Source organism: Scheffersomyces amazonensis (assembly GCF_036850825.1).
Source record: "Scheffersomyces amazonensis strain UFMG-HMD-26.3 chromosome Unknown RJT21scaffold_6, whole genome shotgun sequence".
NCBI classification, from domain to species: Eukaryota; Fungi; Ascomycota; class Pichiomycetes; order Serinales; family Debaryomycetaceae; genus Scheffersomyces; species Scheffersomyces amazonensis.
The window spans coordinates 949,155-977,098 of NW_027042746.1; the positions used below are offsets into that span (position 1 = coordinate 949,155).

The 27,944-nt window shown below is 29.0% G+C and overlaps 17 protein-coding genes across 17 annotated transcripts; 8 read left to right on the forward strand and 9 right to left on the reverse strand. All coding sequences in view use genetic code 12, as the record gives it.

Annotated features, from left to right (window-relative positions):
- The first annotated feature begins 113 nt into the window (after positions 1-113).
- On the forward strand, positions 114-1,518 carry GIG1 (Gig1p). The gene has a single exon (XM_064884918.1). The coding sequence runs from the start codon at positions 313-315 to the stop codon at positions 1,027-1,029; it is 717 nt and encodes a 238-aa protein (XP_064736949.1). The 5' UTR covers positions 114-312; the 3' UTR covers positions 1,030-1,518.
- On the reverse strand, positions 1,308-2,082 carry HHF1 (histone). The gene has a single exon (XM_064882434.1). The coding sequence runs from the start codon at positions 1,757-1,759 to the stop codon at positions 1,448-1,450; it is 312 nt and encodes a 103-aa protein (XP_064736950.1). The 5' UTR covers positions 1,760-2,082; the 3' UTR covers positions 1,308-1,447.
- Positions 2,083-2,632: 550 nt separating this feature from the next.
- HHT21 (Hht21p) lies at positions 2,633-3,151 on the forward strand. Its single transcript, XM_064879891.1, has one exon. It carries the CDS (start codon positions 2,641-2,643, stop codon positions 3,049-3,051), a length of 411 nt encoding a protein of 136 aa, XP_064736951.1. The 5' UTR covers positions 2,633-2,640; the 3' UTR covers positions 3,052-3,151.
- A 59-nt stretch (positions 3,152-3,210) lies between these two features.
- Positions 3,211-4,577, reverse strand: RJT21DRAFT_122536 (uncharacterized protein). The gene has a single exon (XM_064882435.1). The coding sequence runs from the start codon at positions 4,543-4,545 to the stop codon at positions 3,256-3,258; it is 1,290 nt and encodes a 429-aa protein (XP_064736952.1). The 5' UTR covers positions 4,546-4,577; the 3' UTR covers positions 3,211-3,255.
- Positions 4,578-4,958: 381 nt separating this feature from the next.
- On the reverse strand, positions 4,959-6,416 carry RJT21DRAFT_52086 (GPI-anchor transamidase). The gene has a single exon (XM_064884920.1). It carries the CDS (start codon positions 6,382-6,384, stop codon positions 5,131-5,133), a length of 1,254 nt encoding a protein of 417 aa, XP_064736953.1. The 5' UTR covers positions 6,385-6,416; the 3' UTR covers positions 4,959-5,130.
- A 564-nt stretch (positions 6,417-6,980) lies between these two features.
- On the reverse strand, positions 6,981-8,719 carry ACS2 (acetate--CoA ligase; the record flags this gene model as incomplete). Its single annotated transcript, XM_064882437.1, has 1 exon — positions 6,981-8,719. A coding segment is annotated over one exon (1,739 nt), but the record flags the coding sequence as incomplete, so codon positions are not given.
- Positions 8,720-8,985: 266 nt separating this feature from the next.
- On the forward strand, positions 8,986-9,330 carry RJT21DRAFT_115830 (uncharacterized protein; the record flags this gene model as incomplete). The annotated part of the gene is made up of 1 exon (XM_064880372.1): positions 8,986-9,330. The coding sequence occupies one exon, from the start codon at positions 8,986-8,988 to the stop codon at positions 9,328-9,330; it is 345 nt and encodes a 114-aa protein (XP_064736955.1).
- Positions 9,331-10,810: 1,480 nt separating this feature from the next.
- Positions 10,811-12,478, reverse strand: SSA2 (Hsp70 family chaperone; the record flags this gene model as incomplete). Its single annotated transcript, XM_064882438.1, has 1 exon — positions 10,811-12,478. A coding segment is annotated over one exon (1,394 nt), but the record flags the coding sequence as incomplete, so codon positions are not given.
- A 1,274-nt stretch (positions 12,479-13,752) lies between these two features.
- RJT21DRAFT_115832 (nucleoporin) lies at positions 13,753-14,550 on the reverse strand (the record flags this gene model as incomplete). The annotated part of the gene is made up of 1 exon (XM_064880373.1): positions 13,753-14,550. One exon carries the CDS (start codon positions 14,548-14,550, stop codon positions 13,753-13,755), a length of 798 nt encoding a protein of 265 aa, XP_064736957.1.
- A 523-nt stretch (positions 14,551-15,073) lies between these two features.
- CDC3 (septin) lies at positions 15,074-16,729 on the reverse strand. The gene is made up of 2 exons (XM_064884919.1): positions 16,606-16,729; positions 15,074-16,527 (listed from the first exon to the last, which is right to left on the reverse strand). Exons 1-2 carry the CDS (start codon positions 16,613-16,615, stop codon positions 15,209-15,211), a joined length of 1,329 nt encoding a protein of 442 aa, XP_064736958.1. The 5' UTR covers positions 16,616-16,729; the 3' UTR covers positions 15,074-15,208.
- Positions 16,730-17,569: 840 nt separating this feature from the next.
- Positions 17,570-18,221, reverse strand: RJT21DRAFT_141621 (uncharacterized protein). Its single transcript, XM_064883399.1, has one exon. It carries the CDS (start codon positions 18,170-18,172, stop codon positions 17,627-17,629), a length of 546 nt encoding a protein of 181 aa, XP_064736959.1. The 5' UTR covers positions 18,173-18,221; the 3' UTR covers positions 17,570-17,626.
- A 144-nt stretch (positions 18,222-18,365) lies between these two features.
- RJT21DRAFT_122546 (proteasome regulatory particle lid subunit) lies at positions 18,366-19,531 on the forward strand. Its single transcript, XM_064882439.1, has 2 exons — positions 18,366-18,895; positions 18,959-19,531. Exons 1-2 carry the CDS (start codon positions 18,405-18,407, stop codon positions 19,374-19,376), a joined length of 909 nt encoding a protein of 302 aa, XP_064736960.1. The 5' UTR covers positions 18,366-18,404; the 3' UTR covers positions 19,377-19,531.
- On the forward strand, positions 19,489-20,352 carry RJT21DRAFT_52246 (uncharacterized protein). The gene has a single exon (XM_064884924.1). It carries the CDS (start codon positions 19,636-19,638, stop codon positions 20,125-20,127), a length of 492 nt encoding a protein of 163 aa, XP_064736961.1. The 5' UTR covers positions 19,489-19,635; the 3' UTR covers positions 20,128-20,352.
- A 319-nt stretch (positions 20,353-20,671) lies between these two features.
- On the forward strand, positions 20,672-23,716 carry RJT21DRAFT_87950 (uncharacterized protein; the record flags this gene model as incomplete). The annotated part of the gene is made up of 2 exons (XM_064885546.1): positions 20,672-23,600; positions 23,643-23,716. 2 exons carry the CDS (start codon positions 20,672-20,674, stop codon positions 23,714-23,716), a joined length of 3,003 nt encoding a protein of 1,000 aa, XP_064736962.1.
- An 85-nt stretch (positions 23,717-23,801) lies between these two features.
- On the reverse strand, positions 23,802-24,672 carry RJT21DRAFT_122549 (uncharacterized protein). The gene has a single exon (XM_064882440.1). The coding sequence runs from the start codon at positions 24,386-24,388 to the stop codon at positions 23,996-23,998; it is 393 nt and encodes a 130-aa protein (XP_064736963.1). The 5' UTR covers positions 24,389-24,672; the 3' UTR covers positions 23,802-23,995.
- A 625-nt stretch (positions 24,673-25,297) lies between these two features.
- On the forward strand, positions 25,298-26,062 carry HTA2 (histone H2A). The gene has a single exon (XM_064882441.1). It carries the CDS (start codon positions 25,415-25,417, stop codon positions 25,808-25,810), a length of 396 nt encoding a protein of 131 aa, XP_064736964.1. The 5' UTR covers positions 25,298-25,414; the 3' UTR covers positions 25,811-26,062.
- Positions 26,063-26,070: 8 nt separating this feature from the next.
- RJT21DRAFT_122552 (lysophosphatidic acid acyltransferase) lies at positions 26,071-27,332 on the forward strand. Its single transcript, XM_064882442.1, has one exon. It carries the CDS (start codon positions 26,227-26,229, stop codon positions 27,157-27,159), a length of 933 nt encoding a protein of 310 aa, XP_064736965.1. The 5' UTR covers positions 26,071-26,226; the 3' UTR covers positions 27,160-27,332.
- Positions 27,333-27,944: the final 612 nt, after the last annotated feature.

The window sequence follows — 27,944 nt, forward strand, 5'->3', positions numbered from 1 at the left end:
CCCAATTAGGAAAGAAATTTCTTTTTTTCGCTTTCTAGTACATTTCTTAACAGATAGAGAAATTCAGTATATAATTAATAGCATCCACCCCAGGAACAGAGAATTTACTTTACGATAGATTCTTATAGGGTTTATATATATCTCAGTGTATATATCCTATCACATTTGGTTGTTGAATATTGCAATTCCATTCCTTCAATTGCATTCGTCATAGAATTAGTCATAGATAATTAGCAACTTCTTATCGCAAAAAAATAAGAAGAAATTTATTTAAAAAAAAAAAGCAGGCAGACAAAAGAAAGAAAGAAAAGTATGACTGTAGATACACAGGCAATTGGTCAGACAGGAAGTTATTTAAATAGCCCACCTGCTACACCTGATTTAAAGACTAAATTTGAAGCCATTACATCTCAAATTTGTGTTATTCAATCTCCTCTCATGCCTAATCCATCCAAGATAAAAAATCAAGCTTTCGCATGGGATGAAGTTGAATATATAGTTGAAAATAATCATTTAGAGATTTTGGCTAGATCTAGATCAGAAACCAAAAGATATCTCGAATTCAAGCATATTTTGAAAGAAAGAGGAACTACAGTTTTAGAATATTTGATGAATCATGAATTAAAGTGGGATAAAAAAGATTTAAAACAAACCGCTGTTAATGACACTATAATATTCAATGATCCAACTGAAATAAAAATTATGTATAATAAATTTCCATATTATTTTGAAGATGATGTACATCATTTATGTGTATGGAGTAAGAAACTGATTCCAGCTGATATTAATAGTGAAGAAGGAGATATCAGTGATGATATGAAAAGAATAATTGAAACATTTGTTGAGAAGACATTTGTTAAATTGATTGGAGTGCCGAGAGATCAATTACTTTGGTTCAAGAATTGGGGGGTCTTACAAAGTGTTAAAGATGTAAGTCATATTCATATTTTAATTAAAGATATTGATGGAGAATTTAAGCCTAAGATAGATGAATTGTTAATTGGAAAGAGTGGAGTTATGTTTCAATAAACAAAATCAAAACCAAAAAATAACTATTTTTATAGTTTTCATTATACCCCATAATAGAGCTGGCTAAAATATATTAGTCATATAGCATAAATCATATAAATTATATAAATTTCATAGAGTAAAATGTATTATTAATATTGTTAATTTTATTATGTAGTAAAAGTATAGTATCATGAAATTATCTTTTTTCTGCCTCCTCCTCCTCCTCTTCCTCAACCTAAAAATAAGGCAACCATGACTTACAAATCAATTGTGGATTGCAATACGATTTAAATAAAACTAATGGAATAATAATTTATATTATAAAGAATAGGTACTAATATACATATAGTTATAAAGAATTAAAAACGACGAACGACATAACAAACCTGAAAATTTAATTGAAATTGAAATTAATGTTAATTTAATCTCAAAGAAATTAACCACCAAAACCATACAAGGTTCTACCTTGTCTCTTTAAGGCATAGACAACATCTAAAGAAGTGACAGTCTTTCTCTTAGCATGTTCAGTATAAGTAACAGCATCTCTGATAACATTTTCTAAGAAAGATTTTAAGACAACTCTAACTTCTTCATAAATTAAAGCAGAAATACGTTTAACACCACCTCTTCTTGCTAATCTTCTAATAGCTGGTTTAGTAATACCTTGAATGTTATCTCTCAAGATCTTTCTGTGTCTCTTAGCACCACCTTTTCCTAAACCTTTTCCTCCTTTTCCTCTACCAGACATTATTGATTGATTATATGTATTTATTAATTGTTAGTAATAGATACTATTGAATTAGAAAAGAAAGTTTTTAAAAATTGTATGATAAAAAATGAGGATGTGGGAAATATAATTTATATATTACAGAGGTAAATAAATTGTTAGGGGATGAAAGAATAAAAATGGGGGACACTAAAAAGTAAGGTAAAAATAGTGAGCATGTCAAAGCTAAAGTGTAAGAATGAGAATGAGCCTAGAGAGAAATGTAAGATCATGTAATAACAAAATTGTCTTCTGTAGGGGCGAAAAGTGCAAATAATTCGCTAGTATTATTGTTTGTTTTCATTTCAGTGCGCTGGGGGGAAGAGAAAAAGAAACTTTTTACAGTAAACGGTTGACTTCTTGTTAATAGAGGAGTGTAGAAGATAGAAGATATTGTAATGGAAAAGATAACATTCACGGTAAATACGTCACTAAATTTCTAGGGTAATTGCTTCTTACGTAAAGAAAAGACTCAGAAAATTAGGGAAGTACAATAAATAGTCAGTAACTTTAATGAAAAAAGGTACTGGATTGCAAAATTAGGGTGCATTTACAATCTCAAAAGTTCATTATTTGTGGTGCTATAATTTACTCAGTCCTGTGTGTAAATACAAGTCTTAAGAAATATAATTCTTAAATAATATTTACGCAGCTAGTGCGTAGTTTCAAGTCCTAAAAATTAAAAATCCGTCTATCAAATTTCATCACAAAATGCGACAGCTGCAAAACAAACATCAGTATGGCACGTAAACTTCTGATTTCTTCCCCCATCAAAATATTATATATATACACAAGGGTAATTTCCTAGTAGTATAATTTTTTTTAATTCTATTCTTTTTTAATTATCTATTCATCAATCCAAAATGGCTAGAACTAAACAAACAGCAAGAAAGTCTACTGGTGGTAAAGCTCCAAGAAAGCAATTAGCTTCTAAGGCTGCCAGAAAATCTGCCCCATCAACTGGTGGTGTTAAGAAACCTCACAGATATAAGCCAGGTACTGTTGCCTTAAGAGAAATTAGAAGATTTCAAAAATCTACTGAATTATTAATCAGAAAATTACCATTCCAAAGATTAGTTAGAGAAATTGCTCAAGATTTCAAGACTGATTTAAGATTCCAATCTTCTGCTATTGGTGCTTTACAAGAATCTGTTGAAGCTTACTTAGTCTCTTTATTCGAAGATACTAACTTATGTGCTATCCATGCTAAGAGAGTTACCATCCAAAAGAAGGATATCCAATTAGCTAGAAGATTAAGAGGTGAAAGATCTTAAGTTATTATAATCTAACTTATGTCTTATATCTTGGTTTAAATGTTTCAATTCTTTTTTAGTTATTTTGTATATTAGTTTAATGTATTATTCATATTTATAATTTATTAATTTGTAAAAGTTATTTGTTTATAAAATTATCTACAGAATTATTTTAAATGACTATATGTATATTATTATGAGAAATTTATATAAATATGAACTTTTTTAAAATGGAAACACTTGTGGTTCATCTTCAATTGCTAATCCATTGGCTTCTTGTTGTTGAGCCATGGCTTCTAAATAAGGCATTAATACATCTTTATATTTTTGATATCCTTTATATTCTTCAACCTCAGAATTCCAACTGGCAATACCATTAAGTAGACGACGAGGAATATAAGGTTCTTGACATAACTCAACAACAGGAATGAAATAAGTTCTAATAGTAAATATAACAGCTCCACTAATAGGTAATCTTCTTAAACTTTGTCTCTCACTTCTAAAATATAAATTTTGAACGTCTTTAGCAATTTTAGCAGTATACCAACCAACCACTTCATCATCTTCATTCCCAATAGAATGTGACCATCCTAAATTATCATCAGTTTGAATAAAATAGTTATTACGAACAACTGGTTTATCACAAGTTAATCTTTGGAAAAATTTAGTCATACCATTTTGTAATTTAGATTCGTAATGAGGAACATCTCCAGAGGTATGGATTTCATTTAATTTCATTTGAAACTTATCCTTTAATCTCCAGAATCCTGCCAATAAAATTGATCCACCTTCTAAAGAATAATTACCATCATCATGTTCAATCATGATGGCAATATCATCTTGTAATAATTTCCCAGCAATTAAACAAGGATCATCTTCTTCAGCTCCAGTCTTTTCTCTTCTTCTAAAATCAAATTTCTCACCTGTAACAAGATTATTAAGTCCAATATCAGTTTCTACAAATAAAGTAGGATATCTGATTGATAAATATGTTTTTAATTCTGCTAATAATTCCCAACCAGCTTCCCAAGCTTTTTCACTAGTGTTATAACATTCAGTGCCTCTTTCCTGTAATCTGTTCAATTTATCATTATGATACTTTTCCCATTGGTTATCTAACTCGACCCATGAATTCCAGTCCATACTTCTGATCCCCATAGTAATGTGATATTTATGTTTAAAGGCACGATATGGAATAGGCTTGGTAAGTTTGATATCCCAATTTTTGAATTCAGTTGGAGTTGGAGTTTTGAAATTATAATCAGGAATCCATTCACCAAATGTTCTATTCTTTTGAAGATGGTAATGAGTTGCGGCAGGTGATTTTGATTTCTTCGATCCTTTCTCCCTTTTATATATGAATGTATAATATATCAATCCAATTAATAATACAAGCAGGATACTTCCAACTGGATTAGTATATGGATTAGATCCTAGTAAACTAAGTAATAATCCTTTATCTTCACTAGAAATGATCCTCGTTGTATCATTAATAAGTAGATCAACCTTTGTCATTTTAAATTTTATTTGGCTGTTGATGATATAACTAGTGATTGAATATACTAATAATTAACTACCATATATTAATCTTCATCATATATTACTTAATAATCATTCTCATATATATATATATATATAATTATAGAGTGCAATATCTTTATCTATGGGTTGCGACACTTTTCCGGATGCTAGTTCCTAATCGAGTAAAACTTTGCAGCAAAGAAATAATGCGAAAAAAACTTAACCAAATAGAATAAAATACGAATACGGTTGACATTACGTGGAAAACATCGCTAAGGTGCGTTATGGGTTGCTACATTGGGTATATCTAATATCACTGATATTTGACATTTGTTTAATCTATTTGGATTGTTCGTTTGTTTTACTGTCATTATTATTTTTATTGACTATTACACCAATTTTTGCGCAGTAGTATGAGCGAGTAGTGGTTACTCACCAGTATCCAGTAATCGCCAAAGAACTCATCAAAGTTCCATTTATGTATGAAAACATGTGTTTATAACTACCACAAAATCAACATTACTATCAAGGTACTTATTTAATTAATATTATTTATGGGAGATGCTATTTAGAAAGCATCTATGCAGGGGGAAGGAAAGCAGCTAATAAGCTAGTTTGAAGAAATATCCAACCTAAATTATAATAAGCAATTGTTCGACTTACCAATTTTGTGGTAGTTTTCTCTTCAATATAGTGAATACTACAATACCAAAACAGTAAAGGTAAAAATGTAACTACTCTTGTCAAAATTTGGGCATTCCAAAAGAAAACAGCTCCGATATTAACTAAGATGGTAAGAATCAATACTGGGAATACTTTTTTAATTCTTGGTAATTCAATATAGAAATAATGAATAGATTGAATTTGAATTAGTAATGTTGGAATAATAAGAAGAAAGTTTGGAATATTATTGATAGTCCAATAAGTTAAGAATCCATTATTCCAATATTCTTGTTGAACAAACAGAAATAATATTGGAAGTCTAGAATTACACCATTCACCTCGTTGTGGACAAAACTGAAGATAATTTCTAATATTTGTAATTACAAATGTGAAGAATAGTGGGAGTCCTGTGATTATCGACCAACAAGTAGAATTCAAATCATTACTAACAATGTAAAAATCATATACATCGATAAGATAAATTACTCCCATAAGGAGTGTGTTTGCTCTTACTGTAAAATTGATCGCTATTATAATCCCACTTAGGAAGTAAAATGTATAATTTCTAATTGATTTTTTACTTCTTTGAGTAGATTTCGTCACATCATTATAATTCACTCCTTTATAATATGTAAGCAAAGCTAAGTAGCTTAAGAAATTACATAAATTTTCCGAATAATTAATAGTTAGAAATACTCCAGCCGTTGAAATTATGAGATAAATAGATGATAATTGACTTAATTGATCTTTCTCGGAATGAGGACGACGACCATTAAATACTTCGATGGTGAGATAGTATAAAACAATTATACTAAGATAATGAAAGATATTTGAAAATATGAGTGAAATAATAAATTTATCATAATATAATGAAGGACCAGGCAAATTCCTTATGAATGATAGCCATGATGGGCAAAATACATATTGATGTTCATATTTATATTCATTAACAAATAAATCATTAAAATATACAGAATCCCATACAAGTACTTTATCAATTATTACTTTAAATATATTTGGTATATATATAGATGGAGATGATAATTTTGAAATAATTATTTGAGATGATGTATCAAATTGGATCGGAGTAAAATAAATAATTATCAATTGAATTAACTTTATGAGAAGAAATGTTTTACTTAATCTCCCTATCGGTATTTGGTAACTCATTTGTGTTGAGTATACATTCTTTACCTAAAGGCTTCGAATCAATACTCAATGATTGAAAATAGTAATAATTTTTTTTTTTGACTATGCATTTATTTTTGTCGCGTAACTTAAAATAGTAAATATACAAATTTGGTATTATATTAAAATATGAGTTTGGATAGCAATATTAAACAAGATAGAAAGATCTATATATCTATTTGATAATTAGACAACAATCTAATAAATAAATCAAAGTGGTAAAAAAAATTTTAATTAATTAATTAATTAATTACAATTTAAAATTTACAATTTACAATTATTTCTTACCGAATTGAGCAGCAAATGAATCAATAATACCCGCTACAGATGAAGGATTTGATAAAGTAGTAATATCACCTAATTGATCAGCTTCATTTGAAGAAATCTTTCTTAAAATTCTTCTCATAATTTTACCTGATCTAGTTTTTGGTAAATCATTAACAATAATAACTGATTTTGGAGCAGCAAATGGTCCAATTTCTTTTCTAACAGTTAAAACTAATTCTTTTCTTAAATTAAATGCTTCTTCTGAAGTTTCATTGTTTGAAATTTTAGCAGCTATAGCATCTTTAAGAGCAACAAAGGCAACGACAGCTTGACCGGTCAAGTCATCATGAATACCAACAACAGCAGCTTCAGAAACACCTTTATGTTCAATTAAAGCAGCTTCAATTTCGGCAGTAGATAATCTATGACCAGAAACATTGACAACATCATCAACTCTACCTCTGATCCAATAATAACCATCATGATCTCTGGCAGCTCCATCACCAGTGAAATAATAACCTGGATAAGGTTTTAAATAAGTATCCAAATATTTGGTATGATTGTTCCAAACAGATCTTGCCATTGATGGCCATGTATCTTTAATAGCTAAAACACCTTCAACATCATTACCTTCAAGTTCAACTCCACTAACAGGATCTATAAGACAAGTTTTAATACCAAAGAATGGTAAAGAAGCAGAACCTGGTTTATTTGGAGTAACACCAGCAATTGGAGCAATAAAATGAGAACCAGATTCAGTTTGCCAATAAGTATCAGAAATGTGACATCTACCTTGACCAACTTTTTCATTATACCATTCCCAAATATCAGGAGAAATTGGTTCACCAACAGAACCTAAAGTTCTTAAAGATGATAAATCATATTTTGGAATTTCTTGTTCACCAGATTTTCTTAATAATCTTAATGCAGTTGGAGCTACATAGAAATGAGTAGCTTTATGTTTTTCAACAATTTGCCAGAATCTACCATAATCTGGATAAGCTGGAGTACCTTCAAAAACAATGGTTGGAACCCCTAATAATAAAGGACCATATAAGGCATAAGTATGACCAGTAATCCAACCGACATCACCAGCAGTAAATAAAATATCTTGTGGATGAATATCAAAAATATATTTGGTGGTTAAAGCAGCACCGAAAAGGTAACCAGCAGTAGTGTGAACAACACCCTTTGGAGTACCAGTAGAACCAGAAGTATATAATAAGAAAAGTGGATCTTCAGAGTTAACTGGAACTGGTGGGAAATAACCAGCGAATTTGGCAGCTTCTTCATCCCAGTAAAAATCTCTATCTTTAGCTAATTCAATATTTTCATTACCAGTTCTCTTATAAACTAAAACTTTTTCAACAGATGGACAATGGACTAAAGCTTCATCACATAATTTCTTAATGTTAATAACTTTACCACCACGTTTACCTTCATCACAAGTAATAAGAGCTTTACATTTAGCATCATTAACTCTATCTTTAATAGAACCAGATGAGAAACCAGCAAAAATAACAGAATGGATAGCACCAATTCTTGTAATAGCTAACATAGCAATAACAGCTTGAGGAGTCATTGGTAAATAAACAGCCACTGTATCACCTTTTTTAATACCCCAACTGTTTAAAACACCAGCAACTTGAGAAACTTCTCTTAATAATTCAGCCCAAGTTAAAATATAAGAATCTTTTTCTTCATCAGCTTCATAAATAATAGCCTTTTCATTTGGTTTAGTTATAGCATGTCTATCAATACAATTGAAAGAAGCATTTAATTCCCCACCTAAAAACCAAGCAGCATCACCATGATCTAAAGAACCTGATTTAACAGTATGAAAATCTCTATCCCATGATAAAAGTTCTTTAGCTAAAGGACCAAAGAAACCTACTGGATCAGTAATAGATTTTTGATATAATTCATGATAATGATCTAAATCTTTAACAAATGGAGCATTTGGTTGTTTTTCATAGAAATCTTTTGGAGTTGGTCTTGGAGTAACTCCATTAGCTTCATGAACAACGTTATGAACAGGAGAAGTAGTCATTTTGTTAATGTATGAATGTGAAAGAATAAATATTAGTTATGTATAGATAAAATAGAAAAATATTAAAATAAAAAGAAATGGCCTAAAATAAATAATAAACTAGTTAGTAAAATTCAACTGTAAATATGAATGAATCCAGGGAACGTAAAAACTTTGAAATTAATTCTGCAAAAACTTAATTTGTGGGGGTGATTATGAATTCTGGGGTTGAGAATAAATTATAAACTATAAATTGAAAATTTGTAATGTAAATTGTAAAAGTTTAAATGTATCAAGACCAATCGGAGTATTTATATTTACCGGAGGAAGTAGGAGTCACCAATCTAAGTCCGATAAGTAAAAGTATAGCAATGATGGGAGTATTTGTGCATGTTTCGAATCTTTTTTTTTCTCATTGTTATATAGTTATGATACGATATTATAATTCTCAGTTCAAAAGGATATTTTCTATCAAGTCATTTCTTTTCTTTTCTTTCCTTTCCCTTTTAGAATTAACTATAATTATTATTATTTTCGGTTATCAAAGTTTCTCAGTCATAATTAATCCACACGATTGGACTGGATCAGAGGAACATGTCAGTTTTGTAATATCCGGGGAAATATTTGAATAGAATTAGTTAAATTCCTTAAAAAATATAGGACAATGATAATATGAAATTCTCGGAGTTTTGACTCGTGTGGATAGTAATAGTATTGCATAGTCATTGAAAAGTTGGGGGAATCCTACATATAATGGCCGTACCACTATTGGTGTGTATCAAAAAGTTTAACTTCGCAGGCGAAAATAATTATATGGGTTGATATGAGTCCTTTGATAGTATTTTGTGGATACACGGTTGGATGGAACTACTCATAATATGTTTATAGCTGTTTTGTATTAGTATTATAGTAATTTGTTATCTACAATTGCAATACAACTTAGTTTCTTATACTTTGATATGGTTATGTAGCAGTCGCATATTATCAATCTCATCTTTTTCCTTTCTCGTCTTTTCTTGTCTTGTCTTGTTTCTTTTCTTTTCTTTTCTTGTCTTGTCTGGTCTAGTCAAGTCTTTATTTCAATTGATCCTATTCATTCATTTCTATTCGTTCAATTAATTTATACATACCTTTAATATAATGATCCTATTCTTTCCCTTCGTATATCTCTAACCCAATCTATATCAATTGATACTCAAACTGTTTAAATTGAAACTAATAATTAAAAGGAAGATGTTATATTTACCAATTAAATTTTCCATTCATCCAGACAGAGAATTCCAAAATTTCCACTGTAAATTTGGCGTGTATGTAAGTTGACCGGTATATCAGATATAGTAGTGGTTTATACGACGAAGAAAAAAAAAAGAGGGGATTATGTGCAGGAGGTGTTGGGCCTAAACCAAATTTTGTTGGATTTAATATGAGGCACAACTACCAATCAAATGCATGAAATTAACATTAATTGATGATATTTATTATAAATAATTATTATTACTATATGATCATTGTTATTGTTTGTTATTGTTAATATGATCTTTAGTAATTATCTTATCAGTTAGTGTTTGTAGAATGTTTGGCTATTAACTTTAAATTTTGTAAAATGGATGCAAACTTTTTTCTTGTTTTATTGTAAGAAACTCTAAAGTATGTGTATGTGTTGCCTTAAAGACTTTAGTATTGTGTGGTTGATTGTTTGATAGTCTTTGGTATTTGATACAATTGAGTATTTAATAGTTTTATCTATGTGTGTCTAATGGTTATATATTGTTGTACTCATTATCAAAGTTATTCATACTATCTAAATTTAAATTACTTCATACCTTTAGTATACTATGCACTACAAACATTTACAATGCTTAAGAAAGTCTACAGGATATTGATCAATTTATATATTCTCTACTATTACCCTACATTTCTCTCTTTAACCTGCCAGTTTACTAATCTATTCCAAGCTTGGTTAAACCCCGTTGTTGAGTGTTTGTATCCGTATTTGTATTTCTATTTCTTACTAATACGTACTATACTGAGTAACTTGTTCGCACCCAATTTTGTTGGCAAAAAAGTTGGCCTATTACGGTAATACTACAAGATTACAAATTACAAGTACTATTTCATTAACATAATATGTATAATTTAATTTATAATATATATAAGAAAATTCTGATCTCACTTCTAATCTATAAATCTAAAAGATAAATAAGAATCGTAACAAAACATAAATAATAATACGAAGAATAATAATCAAGAATTAAGTCATTTTCATTTAACCACCAAACTACTACTCCCTTCCTTTAAAACCAGTTTTTAAATACCCAAAGAAAAAATTATTATTAGGAGTAATAATCTTGTCTAGTGGTTAGTTTTTGCTTATTAATCCATTTAATCAACTTCTTCAACAGTTGGACCATCATTAGAAGCTTCAGCACCTGGGAATCCACCTGGAGCAGCACCGGCACCTGGGAATCCACCTGGGGCAGCACCACCAGCTGGAGCAGCACCAGCTTGGTAAGCCTTAGTCATAATTGGGTTAGCTTTACCTTCTAATTCCTTTTGTTGATCAGCAAATTCTTCAGTAGTAGCAGATTGATTAGCATCTAACCAGTCAATGGTTTCTTGAGCAGCCTTGGTAACTTCTTCAACTTCAGAAGCTTCTAATTTAGATTTGAATTGTTCATCATTCAAAGTATTCTTTAATGAATAAGCGTAAGATTCTAAAGCATTTCTAGCTTGAACTCTAGAAGCTTCCTTTTCATCTTCTTCCTTGAATTTTTCAGCTTCAGAAACCATCTTTTCAATTTCTTCCTTAGATAATCTACCTTTATCGTTAGTAATAGTAATCTTTTGAGTCTTACCGGTACCCTTTTCTAAGGCAGAAACATTTAAGATACCATTAGCATCAATATCGAAGGTAACTTCAATTTGTGGAACACCTCTTGGAGCTGGTGGAATACCAGATAATTCGAATTTACCTAATAAGTTGTTATCTTTAGTCTTAGCTCTTTCACCTTCAAAAACTTGAATTAAAACACCTGGTTGATTATCAGCAAAAGTAGAGAAAGTTTCAGACTTCTTGGTTGGAATAGTAGAGTTTCTTGGAATTAATTTGGTCATAATACCACCGGCAGTTTCAATACCTAATGATAATGGAGCAACATCTAATAACAATAAATCTTGAGTTTTAGAAGAAGTGTCACCAGTTAAAATGGCAGCTTGAACAGCGGCACCATAAGCAACAGCTTCATCTGGGTTAATAGATCTGTTTGGTTCTTTACCGTTAAAGAAGTCAGAAACTAATTTTTGAACCTTTGGAATTCTAGTAGAACCACCAACTAAGACAATTTCATCAACTTGAGATTTGTCAACCTTAGCATCTCTTAAAACCTTTTCAACTGGGTCTAAAGTAGATCTGAATAAATCTTGACATAATTCTTCAAATCTAGCTCTGGTAATAGAAGTGTAGAAATCGTCACCTTCGTATAAAGAGTCAATTTCAATAGAAGTTTGAGCAGAAGAAGATAAAGTTCTCTTAGCTCTTTCACAAGCAGTTCTTAATCTTCTTAAAGCTCTTTGGTTAGAAGATAAATCCTTCTTATTCTTTCTCTTGAATTCAGCAATGAAATGGTTAACTAATCTGTTATCGAAATCTTCACCACCTAAGTGAGTATCACCAGCAGTAGCTTTAACTTCGAAAATACCATCTTCAATAGATAATAAGGAAACATCGAAAGTACCACCACCTAAATCGAAAATTAAGACATTTCTTTCTTCTTCAGATTTCTTATCTAAACCATAAGCAATGGCAGCAGCAGTTGGTTCATTAATAATACGTAAAACGTTTAAACCAGCAATTAAACCAGCATCTTTAGTAGCTTGTCTTTGAGAATCATTGAAATAAGCTGGAACGGTAACAACAGCATCGTTAACTTTAGTACCTAAGAAAGATTCAGCAGTTTCCTTCATTTTAGTTAAGATCATAGAAGAAACTTCTTCTGGAGTAAAGACTTTAGTTTCACCCTTGTATTCAACTTGAATTTGTGGTTTACCAGCTTTATCAACAACTTTAAATGGGAAATGTTTAATATCACCTTGAACTTCAGCATCATCAAATTTTCTACCAATTAAACGTTTAGCATCGAAAACAGTGTTAGCTGGGTTCATAGCAGCTTGATTCTTAGCAGCATCACCAATTAATCTTTCAGTATCAGTAAAAGCAACGAAAGATGGAGTGGTTCTATTACCTTGATCATTAGCAATAATTTCAACTCTATCATTTGAAAAATGAGCAACACAAGAATAGGTAGTACCTAAATCAATACCAACAGCTTTAGACATATTTAATTATTACAATAATCAACTAATTAGTAAATGGTATAAAAAGAAGAAGAAAGTAATAATTTAACAAATTCAATTAATTCGGAAATTTTTCATATATATAACTCGTCCACAATTTGCAGAATTTTCCCCTGCTAAAGTTCCAAGACGTTCGACGAAATTCTTCGCACCCAAATGGAAACTTATGGAATCTGATGGAAAATATAAAACAGAGATGTTATCTCGTTTATAGGTGTCTGTGTGCAGGACATTATATATGTACGTCATAGTAAGTAATAATAGTAGTAGTATTAATCGTGTCTTAGTGGAAAGTATAGTGTATACTGTATATAGTGTACAGTGTATAATAGAGTGTAATACACTATTTCAAACCGGTTTTGATCTGCTAATGGTAGTAGTATTATGCTTATTATGAATTGATACTGTATATACTAATTAGATCATCAGATGGGTTAATTCCTGTATGAACTTCATATAGAACCATTGTTTCAATGATGGTGGGGTCTTCCCAAATAGGCAATGATATTAACTACGCACTCACCACATCGCCATGTCTACTATGGCTTTATTAATAATCTTACAGTTATATATTTAAATATTTAAAGAAACTAAGCCTGGTAATGAATATCTGAATAGGTTGTAATGTAATGTACTATATGATACTGTACTGAACATTTACAAAATAAAAAAAACAGCAACGGAATGGAAACAATCATCACCTAAAGAGTCTTTTCTGGTTCCTTAGTATAATCATTAACTAAGTAAATACCTCCCACTTTTCTAAGTATATCCTTGAATTGAACCCAAATTTGTTTAACAGTTGGATGATTTACTTGATTAATTAATTTATCACCTTGAACTTCAAGGGTCTTAAAATAATTTCTTGTAATATGAGAAGTTTCAAATCTCTTCTTTAAAAATACAGTATATACTAATACAGGACTTAAAGATCTCTTTCTAAAAGTTATCATTCTAATAATTAACCATCCATAAGTATAAATTTCAGTAATTGAAATTAATTGAGCTGATTTTGGTCCATAATTAGTAACAATATTATCAACAGTTTTAGTTATTGGAGATGAATTATTTAATCCAAATACTGGTAATAAATATCCCTTTGTATAACTTAAAACATTAAATAAAGCAAATATACCAAATGGAATTAAAGTTAATAAAACATAAGCTCTAATGAATAATAATAATCCTGCTAATAAGGCATAATGAACATTATCATCCTTAATAAGGGAAACAAAATTAAATCCTTTAACTTTAATATCTTCTAATAATACAACACTTAAACTTCCAATAACTCCAAGTAATGACAATTGATACCAAATCCAATACCATGAAGTTCCAATTCTAATATAAGTAAGAGAATATAATATAACAGATATTAAAGTAATGAATTGTCCAATAAATCTGATAAAATCAGGAGTTTTAACAAGTTTAATTAATTCTTCTTGATCAAATTTGGGCTTTACTGCTCCAGTGGCTGGAGTAGGGGTTGATTCTGACATATTTGGTTTTATCGTTCTTTTCAATAATATTGATAATAATAACTACTTAAATTTAAACGTTTATTAGCAATTGTATCTAAATTTATATATAAAGTAAAAGATCACTCGATACTTAATAATTTTAATTTCGAAATTAATCCTTCGCCATAGTAAATTATGACATTCTCAAGTGCATCTGAAATTTGCTGTCTTCTCTCCTCGCTCTATAGTTCTTTTTTTTTTTTTTGGAGCTGCGCTGGTCTAACTGCTTACGGAGTTTATTACATGCAGGGACTAACCTTGAATGCTATAAGTAGATTACTTAGCCAGTATCATAGTATTTTAACTAAGTACAGTAGTATATACAGTAGTATATACAGTAGTATATTGTTACTTAGTTAAACAGAGTTGAAAATTAGTGGATTACTACTAACTACAATACTTTTCTTTATTGCTTAATCATATGCATGACATAATATATAGCAACTTCTAACTAAGCTCACATGAGCATTTACTCAATTTGATCTACATATACAACTACAATAAATAATTCTTTCTAGTATATATATTAAGTAGTAACATAACAAAACAATAAAAATACTAATTTGATTAGACTAATTGTAAATAATTAATTAGATTAATCATCAATGAATACCCTTTAGACAATAATTAAATTTACTTAACGTAAGAAACCTTTACGACTCTTTTGAGGTGCTGGAGCAGCTGGAGGTTCTTGTGGTAAAGTTTTTTGCTTTTCTAATTGAACTTTCTTTTCTTCTAATAATTTTATTTGTTTAGATAATTTATCTTTCATTTCTTTATGTCTTGAGAATAAATCAGCTTCAGATCTTTGTAATTTCTTTTCCTTTTCAGAAACTTTTTGTTGGAAAACAGCCTTCATTTCAGCTTCCATTTTAGCTAATTTAGCTTCATGTAATGCCTTTTCTTCTTCTTGTCTTGCTAATGGATCAAATTCTCTAAATACTGAATTATCTTGTTCAATTCCCATTCTCTTTAATTTTTCAGTTCTGTAATTTTCATATAAAATATTTGAAGTTTGTTCTTTTAATTCTTCCAAAAATTGTCTAACTAATAATTGACGTAAATAACTAAAATCATTATGATTTTGATTTTCAACTTCAATTATACCCCAAGGGTATTGTCTACCTCTTACTAATTTACCTTCTGGATTTTGAATTTCTTTAGTTGATCCAATAACTGCAAATGGAACTTTACTTAAAATTTCTTTTGTCTTTAATATACTTTCTTCATCTTCAGTAATTCCATCATTAGAAATATTAGAACTTTGATAATCAATTGGAGTAAAAGTTTTAATACCTTGTTCTTGAATATCAGCTAAAATTCTTTGTTTAAACCCTTGAATTTCTTCATCAGTTAAAGTATCAGATTTAGCAATAATTGGAATTAAATTAACTTTTTCATGAACTTGTTTCATAAAAGCAATATCTAAAGACTTTAATGAATGACCAGTTGGTTCAATAAAATATAATAAAGCATGAATTCTAGTATCTTTAATAACAGATCTATTAATTCTACTTTCAGCTTCTAAATAAGAATCAAATCTACTATTGATTTCATCAACAATTGGTTTCCAAGAATCAGTATTATCAAGGGATTCACCAAAACCTGGAGTAGTTACTACATTAAGTTTTAATTTAACTCCATCTTCTTCTATTTCTTGTTCAATTGAATTAATCTTTACTTTAATTTCTTCATCATTTGGTTTAGATGATTCATCAATTGATTCAAATTCTTCATCTTTTTTTGTTAAGATATCTTTATTAAAAAGAGTATTAATTAAAGTAGTTTTACCTAATCCACTTTCTCCAACTGCCATTACATTTAATACAAAACCTCTTCTAACAGATTTTCTATGCCATTGTTTTGGGAAATTGGCAAATCCTACATAACCATTTAATTTCTTCCTAATAATCTTAACTTCAGGATGAGTACCTGATGAAACAGGAGTTTGAACTTCTAAAGTCATAAATTAGTTAGTAATTCAATCTTGAATAGATTTATAAATTAAAATATAAAATATATTATAATACATACCAGTTGTCATTTCTATGGGGTGATCAACAATACTATATCGTGTAAATTAAAAGTGGACAACAAACAAAACTTATTGATTTAAGATTATACAACAAGTACTGTAAAGAATTATAAATAATTGGACCAATAAACAAATGAGATCCTTCTTGTACTTAACTTAGGCTTGTTTGGACTTTAACTTGTTAATATAACTGACTAGCCGCCGTATGCGATAGTTTGTTGACTATTAAATTTTATTTATGATTTGTATGAGATTTGTTTTGTGTGTGCCTTCTTTTTTCAACCAGTGCGGATACTCTCATAAAACTTTCAAACAAACGGTGTACTTAAGGGGAAAAAAACGAAAAAACAATGCGATAGATTTTTATGGAGACGTGTCGGTCATGTGCTTGGTCATGTGCTTATTTCACGTGCTTATAATAATAAGTAAGGATTTTAATTAATCTATTAATAGTTGGATGTAATAATTTTTCTAGAAGAATTCAATGGTATATATATATTTAAACCATATACATAGTTATATTTGATATGTTTTTATGTCTTCAATATTTTTTTGTGAAGAGATACTTCAGTCTGTAATGATGGCGAAGTTCTCATAGTTAACCAAATGAATGCAAAATAATTAATTGATACTAGTTTTGTAAACAAATTGCCACTTTAAGATAACATTTCAGTGGTTATCGTCAATATAGATAGTGTAAGTAGATCTTAGAGATATATATTGTTAATATTATCAAAATTCAGAAAGCATAAATATCTATAATTTACTGAGTTAATTGAAATACTGTAGAAAAATTGCAAAATTTTAATAAATTATATAACTGAAATTAATACAAAATTATTTCATATATGCTAAATATCTAATATCATATTGAATTACAATGAACCAGTGACTTACTTAAAAACATAGATATTTACAAAGTTTATCAAGTTTTCTACACTCTTTTCATCTACTATCTCTACATATATATTCAATAATCCTAATATTTTTATTATCGAATTCTATTTACCCTAATTAACATTAATCATTAATCTTTTCAAGTTGTTCCAAGAGGAATTTCAATCCAATTCTGGCAAATTCAGTCATATTTAATGATCTATCATGACTTCCAGTTTGCTTTGAAATTGATACTTCTCCCTTAGGACCAGAAAATCCTATATAAACAGTACCAACTTGTTCATTAGTTCCAGATTTAGATTCATTATCATTCAAATGTAAATCTTGAGATGGTCCAGCAAATCCTGTTTCCGATAAAACATATGTTGAACCTAATTCATATTTTGTAGTTCGAGCTAATTTTAATGCCACTTGAGTTGATGGTCCCATATAATTTCTAATTTCTTCTTCAGTCCATCCTGACAATTTCAATCTTTGCTTTAATGAATAAACTAATTTACCTCCTATATAAAAATTAGAAGCTCCCGGTATTGATACTATATAAGCTGAAATTAATCCTCCACAAGCTGCTTCTGAGATTGATAATGTCTCATTTCTTTTTCGTAATATTTCTGCAATTTTACCAACTATCAATTGGATATCTTCCGGTGGGAAGCTATTACTAGTCATATCAATTACTTGTTATATATATATATATTTAATAGATATTCTAATTATATACAATTGATAATTGGTAATTGACATTGAAAATATGATCTCATAAAGATTAAAGTCGTGCGCATTGGATCAAATGAAAAAACGAGCAAAAGATCGAAGTTCACAGTGGCGATATGGATCTAGAATAATCATAGATAGATTCCTACTTTATCAATTGTATAAGAATTGTAGTATATATTCAGTCATGTCAGCACCTAGAGCCATAAAGTTTAATGCGGGAAGAGTACAGTATGATGAAACTACTCATCGTTGTACACCATTAGCTCATAAGGGAGTTATTAGTATAAAGGCTAATGCTGAAGAAGCCGAATTATTTGATTTTATTTGGAGTCCAAAAGGTGATGTAACTATTGCTGGAAATGTACCAGAAAAGGAAATGTTATTATTAATGCCTGGAGATGTCACTTTTAAACATATTTCATCATGTACTACTGGAAGAGTATTTGCATTAACATTTTATAGTTCAGGAGCTAAATATTTATATTGGTTACAAGATGTAGGTGATATAGATCAGGTAGATAAATTAACAGAAAAGGATATAAATTTAGTTAAATCTGTTAATGAATTAATCTCATTGAAATTTGATGAAGAAGAAGAAGAGGAGGAAGAAGAAGAACAAGAAGAGGAACAAAAACAACCAATAGCTGAAGAAGAAGAATCAAAGCCAGAAGAAAGGTAAGTAGAATTTTTTTTTAAAAATAATTTGTTTTACATAATAATATTAACTAACAGATAAAGTACAGCACCAACTAGAGCATCTGATTTTAAGCTCCCAATTGGATCAATTTCAGATTTTTTAACTATTGAAACTATTGAAAATCATCTTGAAGAATTAAATACTGAACAAATCAAACAATTATATGGAGATTATTTACCAGAATCTTTAAGTTCTAATCCTAATAAATCAGAATTAATTAATGTAATAAAAAGTGGATTTTTTAAACAAAGTGAAAAAAGATTAACAAATCTGTTAAGAGAAGGAAATGGGGCAGGATATTTATTAGCTCAAAGTCTTAAATATGATTATAAGGGAGAAGGTGTTGATAATTTCTTACAAGGTATTAGACAATTGGGTGCGAAAGAGAAGGCTAATGAAGAAATAGAGAATGATGAAAAAGATCAAGGTGAAGATGATGATGTTCCAATGACAGAATAATATATAAAGGCATAAGTAACGATATTTTATAGAGTTATCTAAAACAAAATTTCAATATATGTTATAGGTTACGTATAAGTATTAGTATATAAAGTGTAAAGGTTTAGTTAAACTCCGTCATTATTAACTGTGTACAGGATAATAGACCATTTGCCCCAAATAGCAACTATATTGAAAGTTAATGATTAACTTTAAATAATTTAGTAAAATGAGTATATTCTTCATATTGTATAGTAAGTTATTAGTTTAGGATAATAAGATGGATAACAAGATTGAGATAATTAGTCAACCTGAGAAAGATGCTCCGTCTAATGGAGACAAGAGTCAGGCATTAAAGAAATTGAAGAAGTTAGTCGATGAATTTTCATCTAGTGAGCCTGAAGATCAAAGTAGACAAGGAGAACAATTCATCAGTTCTCAATACAAACAAGTATTAGATAGAAACAAAGGGTATAGTAGACGAGAAGAGAAAGATATGAGAGATTCAGGAGTTGATATTGATTCTGATGGATTTGAGATTCCTCCTGGTAAGATTCCAATTGATGGTCATTTCCTGACTCAAGAGATTAAAGAGTTGATAGAATTGACTAAAGACGTAGGGATTTTGAATGATGATGTAGAGGTGGAGGTAGTTGAGCAAGATCCTCAGTTTGGTGATAGAGTAATAATAAAGGAAGAAGAAGAAGAAGAAGAAGAAGGAGAAGAGAAGCTGACTGAAGAAGACAAGCTCAATGATAAAAAGAACGAGTAGTAAACATAACTACAGGATCAGACACAGAATCAGAATCAGAAACAGAAATATATACATATACACATATACACATATACAAACAGACACATCCTTCTCGTTAGTACGTATACTCAATAGTCCCTCTCTAAGTAGTTTGCAACAATAATATAAAACATTTTTACACCCAAAGCGCACCAAAACAAGCGAGCCCGAAATTTGTTTAAGGTATCCCACCACTTTGGTGATATTAGCTAACCCTGGATTCATACCTGGGCAAGCAGATACATATAAAGTATATATATAAAGTATATATATAAAGTACATATACATTATATATACAATACAGAAGTATTAGTACATTAGGAAGATCATTGGATCTGTTTCTTCAACTCATGAACTAAAAAAGATGGTATCAATATCAATAGGTGAAAGATCCAAGATACGACTGAATCGTATAGTACTTTCAATTCTTACAGGATTAGGATTAATTTTAATTACATTAATTGCATCCACTTACTTAACCAAACAAACTGGAGCGGATTCTTCAGGATGTAGAGTGGTTTATATGTATCCTTCATATGCTAGAATAAAAGCATTCGATGAATCTCATACAAAGTTTGCCTCAAAATATTCCCTTTATTTATATCGTGAACAAGGTAAAGATCCTATACCAGATCTGGAAAATGGATATCTGAAACTTGATGGTATACCAGTATTATTTATTCCAGGAAATGCTGGTAGTTATAGACAAGTTCGATCAATTGCATCTCAAAGTTCTGATATTTATTTTCAACAATTAATTCATCAACATAATTCAAATTATAAGAATTTAGATTTCTTTACTGCTGATTTTAATGAAGATTTTACAGCTTTTCATGGTCGAACTATATTAGATCAAGCAGAATATCTTAATGAAGCTATTAAATTTATACTTGAATTATATTCAAATAATGAAAATCCTCCAACATCAGTTATAATTATTGGTCATTCAATGGGAGGAATTGTTTCAAGAGTAATGATAACATTACCTAATTATGTTAATAAATCAATTAATACAATTATAACTTTATCATCACCTCATGCTGCAGCTCCATTAACTTTTGATGGAGATATTTTAAAAATTTATTCAGCAATTGATAGATTTTGGTATGCTGGATTTCATAATTCTACAATATCTCATTATTCTAATATTGCTAAAGAAAGATTACATGATGTTTCATTAATTTCAATAACAGGAGGTAATCTTGATGCTACATTACCAGCGGATTATACAACTTTAGGATTTTTAGTTCCATCAACTAATGGATTTACAGTATTTACAACAGGTATACCTCAAGTTTGGACACCAATAGATCATTTAGCAATAGTTTGGTGTGCTCAATTAAGACAAAAATTAGCTCGATTATTATTAGAAATTGTTGATTATAATAAACCAAGTAAAACTAAGAATCTTGAAGATAGAATGAATATTTTTAAACAATATTTACTTACAGGATTTGAATCAAATATTAATAATAATAATAAATATGAAGAATCAAATCTTAATCTCAAACTTAAACTTGATTCATCATTAATTAGTCGAGAAAAGAAAATACGTATAAATAAAGATTCACCACCTCGAAAATATTATGCATTTCATTTAAATAAAAATGAAGAAGAACAATTTTCATTAATTAGTTCAATGTCACCAACTCAATCATGGAAAGATATTTCTGATGAAGATGAAGGATTTTGGAGTATGTTATTATGTAATAATCTTGAAGAAAATGATGATGATTCTGATCTTATAGATTATACAACTGATAAAACAACAGAATATGTTGCACTTAAATGTCGTGATGCATCAACTTATTATGATGGATTAATTCCTCAATCACATAATTCAACTAATTCATTAATGGATTCATCATTTGGAGGTAATAAATTACCATTTCATGGAATTAAAATTAATCCTCTGATATTATCAGAAAATGATGTTGTATTATTAATTACTTCAACTAAATTTAAAAATGATGATGATTTTTTATTAGCAGAATTAAGTGATTTAAATTCTAGTCAATTTGAATTAGGTAAAGATTTATCTACATTATTTAAACGAGGTGGAGCTGATATTACTTTACCATTAACTAAACCATTAGTTTGTAATATTAAAATCCCTAGTGCATGGAGTAGTTTATTAGAATATAAATTATTCATTAAAAATAAAATTAATAATAATAATAATAATCAACGAGGAGAATTTAATACATTTATAAGACAATGGATTGAATCACCATATGAAAGTAAATGGCATATTAATATTAAAAATAATCAACCATTATCAATTAATTTACATGGAATTGCTCCTTATGTACCATTTAAAATTAATAAGAATTATGGACTTAATCTTGAAATATGGAGTTTACCAACTAATAATGATGATTCACCAATGGATATTGAAATTAAAATTGATCTTATTAAAAGTTTAAGATTATTAGTATTACGATATAGATTAGCCATTGTTTCAATATGTGTTCTGATTATATTAATGGTGATGTTAATTCAATTTAATATCTTTTTAACAACAAATAAATTCCCAAATTTCTTAGCAGTTTTAACTTATATAAATACTGGTAAAAGAATTATGGGAATAATTTTAATATTAATTATATTAAATCCATTAGTTAAAATTGAATTTATTAAGAAATTCTTAAATATAATTGATCCAGTAGTTATACAAGATGTTAATGAAATTAATATATCATTAGATAATGAATTTAAACTTAATTCATTTTTCTTAGGTCTTGAAGAGAATTCATTATGGTATTTAAGTATATTATTTTATTTAATTGGTAATAGTTTGGTGATTTTAACTTATACTATATTGATTCAAATTGGGAAATTAATTCGAATTATATCAAAGGGTATAACCACCAGTATTGGTAAGATTCCTCATAATCGGAATCATTCTCATACTCAGAATCATAATATCAATAGTAATACTAATAGTAATAGTTATCAATCATTTAATCGTCGTTTAATTGTTTCAATTGTCTTACTTTTACTTATCCCCATCTACATTCCTTATCAATTAGTATATGTAATTGGAGTTGTTGTTCAATTAATTAATTATTTAAAGAGTTGTCAAACTTCATCAAATAATCTACAAAGATATCAATTATCTTTATTAATTCTTATGTTATGGATATTACCTATAAATATCCCCATTGTAATTGTATTTGTTCATAATATTTCAATTAATTGGAAAACTCCATTTTCATCTCATCATAATATTTTATCTATATTACCTATATTATTATTAGTTGAAAGAAATTCTCAATTGAAAAGATTATCAATTACATCTTATACATCTAATCCAATATTTAAAAGAATTGGTTTATCACTTATAGGATATTTTATAAGTTATTGTTTGATTTATGGTAGTTGTCATACATTTTGGCTTCATCATTTATTTAATATATTAAGTTGTTGGTTAAGTATTTTAGTGATTAGTAGTAGTGGAATTTATCACGATAAACATGGAGATAATCAATCAGTTGATGAAGATGATGAAAGTCAAAGTGATGAATATACTACTAAATCAGATCAAAGTACAGGTAAATCGAATTAGAGTAATTAGAGTAATTATAGTATTAGTTATAGTTATAGTATTAGTAATAGTTTGTATATAGAGCATTTTACTATTCAATTACTGATAATAATAATAATAATATAATATATTCATTATAATTAACTAATATACAAAAGAACACATAGAGTAAACTCAATGACTATTCTTTATTTCAAATCAAACTGTTTGTTTAGATAAAAAAGACTAATAATAATAGTAAAATAGAAGTAAAGGGAGGTAGGAGGGGTTGGTAGTTAAGATTTGATTAAACTATTATATTTAAGCAGAAGATGAAGAATACTTAGTAACAGCTCTTGTACCTTCAGAAACAGCATGTTTAGCTAATTCACCTGGTAAAATTAATCTAACAGCAGTTTGAATTTCTCTAGCAGAAATAGTAGATTTCTTATTATAAGCAGCTAATTTAGAAGCTTCAGAAGCAATTCTTTCAAAAATATCATTAACAAATGAATTCATAATAGACATAGCTTGTTGAGAAATACCAGTATCTGGATGAGTTTGTTTTAAAACTTTATAAATATATGAAGAATAAGTTTCCTTTCTAGTTTTACTTCTCTTCTTACCTTCAGTTGAAGCAGTCTTTTTAGCAGCTGGTTTCTTTTCAGCTGGAGCTTTTGAAGCAGGTTTCTTTTCAGCTTTAGGTGGGGCCATTTTAAATTAAATTAATGTTGATTAGTAATTGAATAACAAAAACAAGAATAAAAGAAGAAAGGAAAAAAGATTATAAATAAATAAAATTTTAAACTAAATCCCTTAATGATATTAGCAAAGGGAATTGACATTGCTTAAATAGTAAAAAATGTAGGGAGGTTAGGGGGTCTCCCCCAGTGCGTAGTGCGTAGAATGACAAGATAAAAAAGTTAGGGAGGTGAGGGAGGAGCAGAGGAAATCAAAACAAACAAAGAAACAAACAAAACAAATAGAAGAGTCCACGCAAAATAACGCGCACAGTAAAGTGTAGCGGTAGCAGTATCAAAACAAATAGTAAATAAATCACAAACATCCCCTCGCCTCGCCTCGCCACGCCCTAACACTCTTGATCTCCTGTTCTTCTCTTCTCCTGTTGTTGATGAACAGTACAGTTTACAGTACAGTTTACATTATAGTAGAGTACAGTGTACAGTTTACAGTGTACAGAGTACAGTAACTCATTATACAGAGCCCTCACTACTCTGTTCTCATTAATTATTACTTATTACTATGGTTTGATAACACTTTTCACTACTCTCTATAGTTATCTATACTCTCTACCCATTACTCATACAATATATTGATACAGTAACGGTACTCATGTAGTCATTCGTAGTTAATTTGCAGTCAATAATAGTGATTCCCCAAGTCTCATAGTTACACACCCAGGGTGTGTAAATCACAGACCACATCTCCAGGCATGCGTAATCTCTAAAATTTGTTGTGTAAATTTGAAACTGTCACGCGCTAATCTAACCAAAACAAACATTCACTCACTCACTATAGCGACTCGCACCTAACTAAATGTTTCCCTCTCAGTAGTTTGACTTTTTGTTTGTCTCCCCTGTCTCACAAATTATTTAAACTGTACAACATCCCTTAAACAAAAAATTCTAATTTACTATTAATTCTTTTATTGAAGTTTTTTCTTTCCCTTCATATTTAAAACTCTTTAAATACTTAATATAATTAATCATATAATATAAAATGTCTGGTGGTAAAGGTAAAGCCGGTTCATCCGAAAAAGCTTCAACTTCAAGATCTGCTAAAGCTGGTTTAACTTTCCCAGTTGGTAGAGTTCATAGATTATTAAGAAAAGGTAACTATGCTCAAAGAGTTGGTTCTGGTGCTCCAGTTTATTTAACTTCTGTTTTAGAATATTTAGCTGCTGAAATTTTAGAATTAGCTGGTAATGCTGCTAGAGATAATAAGAAATCAAGAATTATTCCAAGACATTTATCTTTAGCTATCAGAAATGATGAAGAATTAAATAAATTATTAGGTCATGTTACTATTGCTAAAGGTGGTGTTTTACCAAACATTCACGCATCCTTATTACCAACTAAGAAGGCTAAGCCAGGTAAGGCTTCTCAAGAATTATAAGTTTAAGATTAACATTACTATATGTTTAAATCTTTGACTTTTAATTTTATGATTGCTTTCTTTTGATTCTTCTATTTCCTATTATTATTAGTATTAGTTCTTTGTGTACATTAGTTATAAATGATATATTTATCAAATAAATATATTTGAACGAATTATTTAATCTTGTAGAGTAGTAATACAATTAGTTAAAGTTGTTTAACCTCATAGTTAACTCAATTGAGTTGATAGTAATGTAACCCCTCAAATACTGTGTGAGTGTGCCAAAGTTGATCCTGCTTATATATGCGGTGTCGTCTTTGTCGTCTTGTCGCCTTCGAGTGCGAATTGAAAAATGTCATTGAAAATTCAAAACTTAGCGACACAGTTCTTGACTAGTTAACTATAATACTAAGTCATATTCACTCACCATTACAATGGAAAAGTTTTCATCATGGAGAGATAAAGCAACAGGAGTTTCACCATTCATACCTGTACAATTCCCACTTGCTCAAGAACATAATATAATTCAAAAAGTTGGATCTATTATCTTTAAATCTATTTCATTTATTATAAAACTTCCATTCTTTGTTATACTTGGACTTTTATATTATTTAACTTCAATTAAATTTACATTAGAAGTAATAATATTATCATTATTTGGTTTTAATGATACTAATATATCTGTAGATGGAGTTAAACGATCTAATACTGAAGAAATTGAGAATTATAAACCAATTGTAGGTGATATAATTATTACTAATTATTTAACTCCTATTGATGGATTAATTTATCATTTAATTTCAAATGTTAATAGTTGGAAGAGTATTAAGATCTTTATTCCAGATTTCAATACTAAAAAGGTATATCAATATTCCGTATGGACTTTAATTGGATTTACATTCACTTCAATTCATAATGAATCAGCTATTGTCAAAGATTTTTCTTCATTAGACTTGTCAAATTCGGTAAATTTCTTCTTATTAGAAGGGGCAACTTCAAATAATAAAGCCCTTTTACCATTCATTAATATCCCGGAAGTTTCATCATTATTAAAGAAATCAAAAGTTAAATCAGTAGTTATAAAACTTCAACCAGCTTCATATACATTACCTATTCCAGGAATTTACTCGAAATTTTATTATCTTTTTGAATTACTCTCCAATTTATCAAGATCAGGAAATATTAAGGTTAAGATATATAAATTTGATACTTTTGATGAAGGTAAAATTAGAGCATCATTCCAATTAAATAATCTTCCTTTAATCAGTAATAATTTGAACGTCGAAGAAAAGAAGAAATTCATTGATTACTATTTGAATTACAACTTAGTTTCAGGTAATAACAATAATAAGAAGAAACTGTCTTAGATAATTTCGTATAATTGTATAGACTGCGAAAAATTACAATGCAGATGTTATGGTAGCGCCATTACGCAGAATAGAAGTTTATATAAATCGTAATGTAGAATTTAGAATGTTCTGCTTAACATACTATTAATAAATATGAGTGTATATTAGAAATATAATAATAATTGTATAAACTACCTTTGTTTTCTGTTTAAGTGTAAGATTAACATATTCAGTAGCAGAGAAGAGAAACTTAATGTGTCAAGGGAAAGCTAAGAAGAAGTCTAAGAAATCAAGAAAACAAAGAAAGCGCAACAGCAAGAAGATTCAAGAGTCAAATGATGAAATTGATCAAGTCCAAGAGACAAACACAGATAGAAAAGATTGGAAACAAGCTTTGAGAAGTTTCATTGAATTTGTAGATAAGTACTCAATATGTTCAGGAGTCATAGAATCAGAATCGGAATCAGAGAGTGAAGCAGAGCCCGAATCAATTACATCAGTAGTAGATAAGAACCCTGTGTAGAAAGCAAACGTGGGGAATCCAAATACCAAGAAAACTGATAATAAAAAGTTAATCCAACTTAAAAGTGACGATTCGGCTGATGGTGCTTTTCCAAATTCAAGGAAATATAGTACGAGAATTTCAACGGCTTTGATATCACAAACTCCGAAAATTCAATGTAATGATACTCAAAATAACAGACTTACGTCATTCAAAGAAGATACTACAATTTGTAATTCACTTAGTAAATCATTAATTGAGACTAATGAAATTACTTTTATTTTTGGCCCTTATCATATGT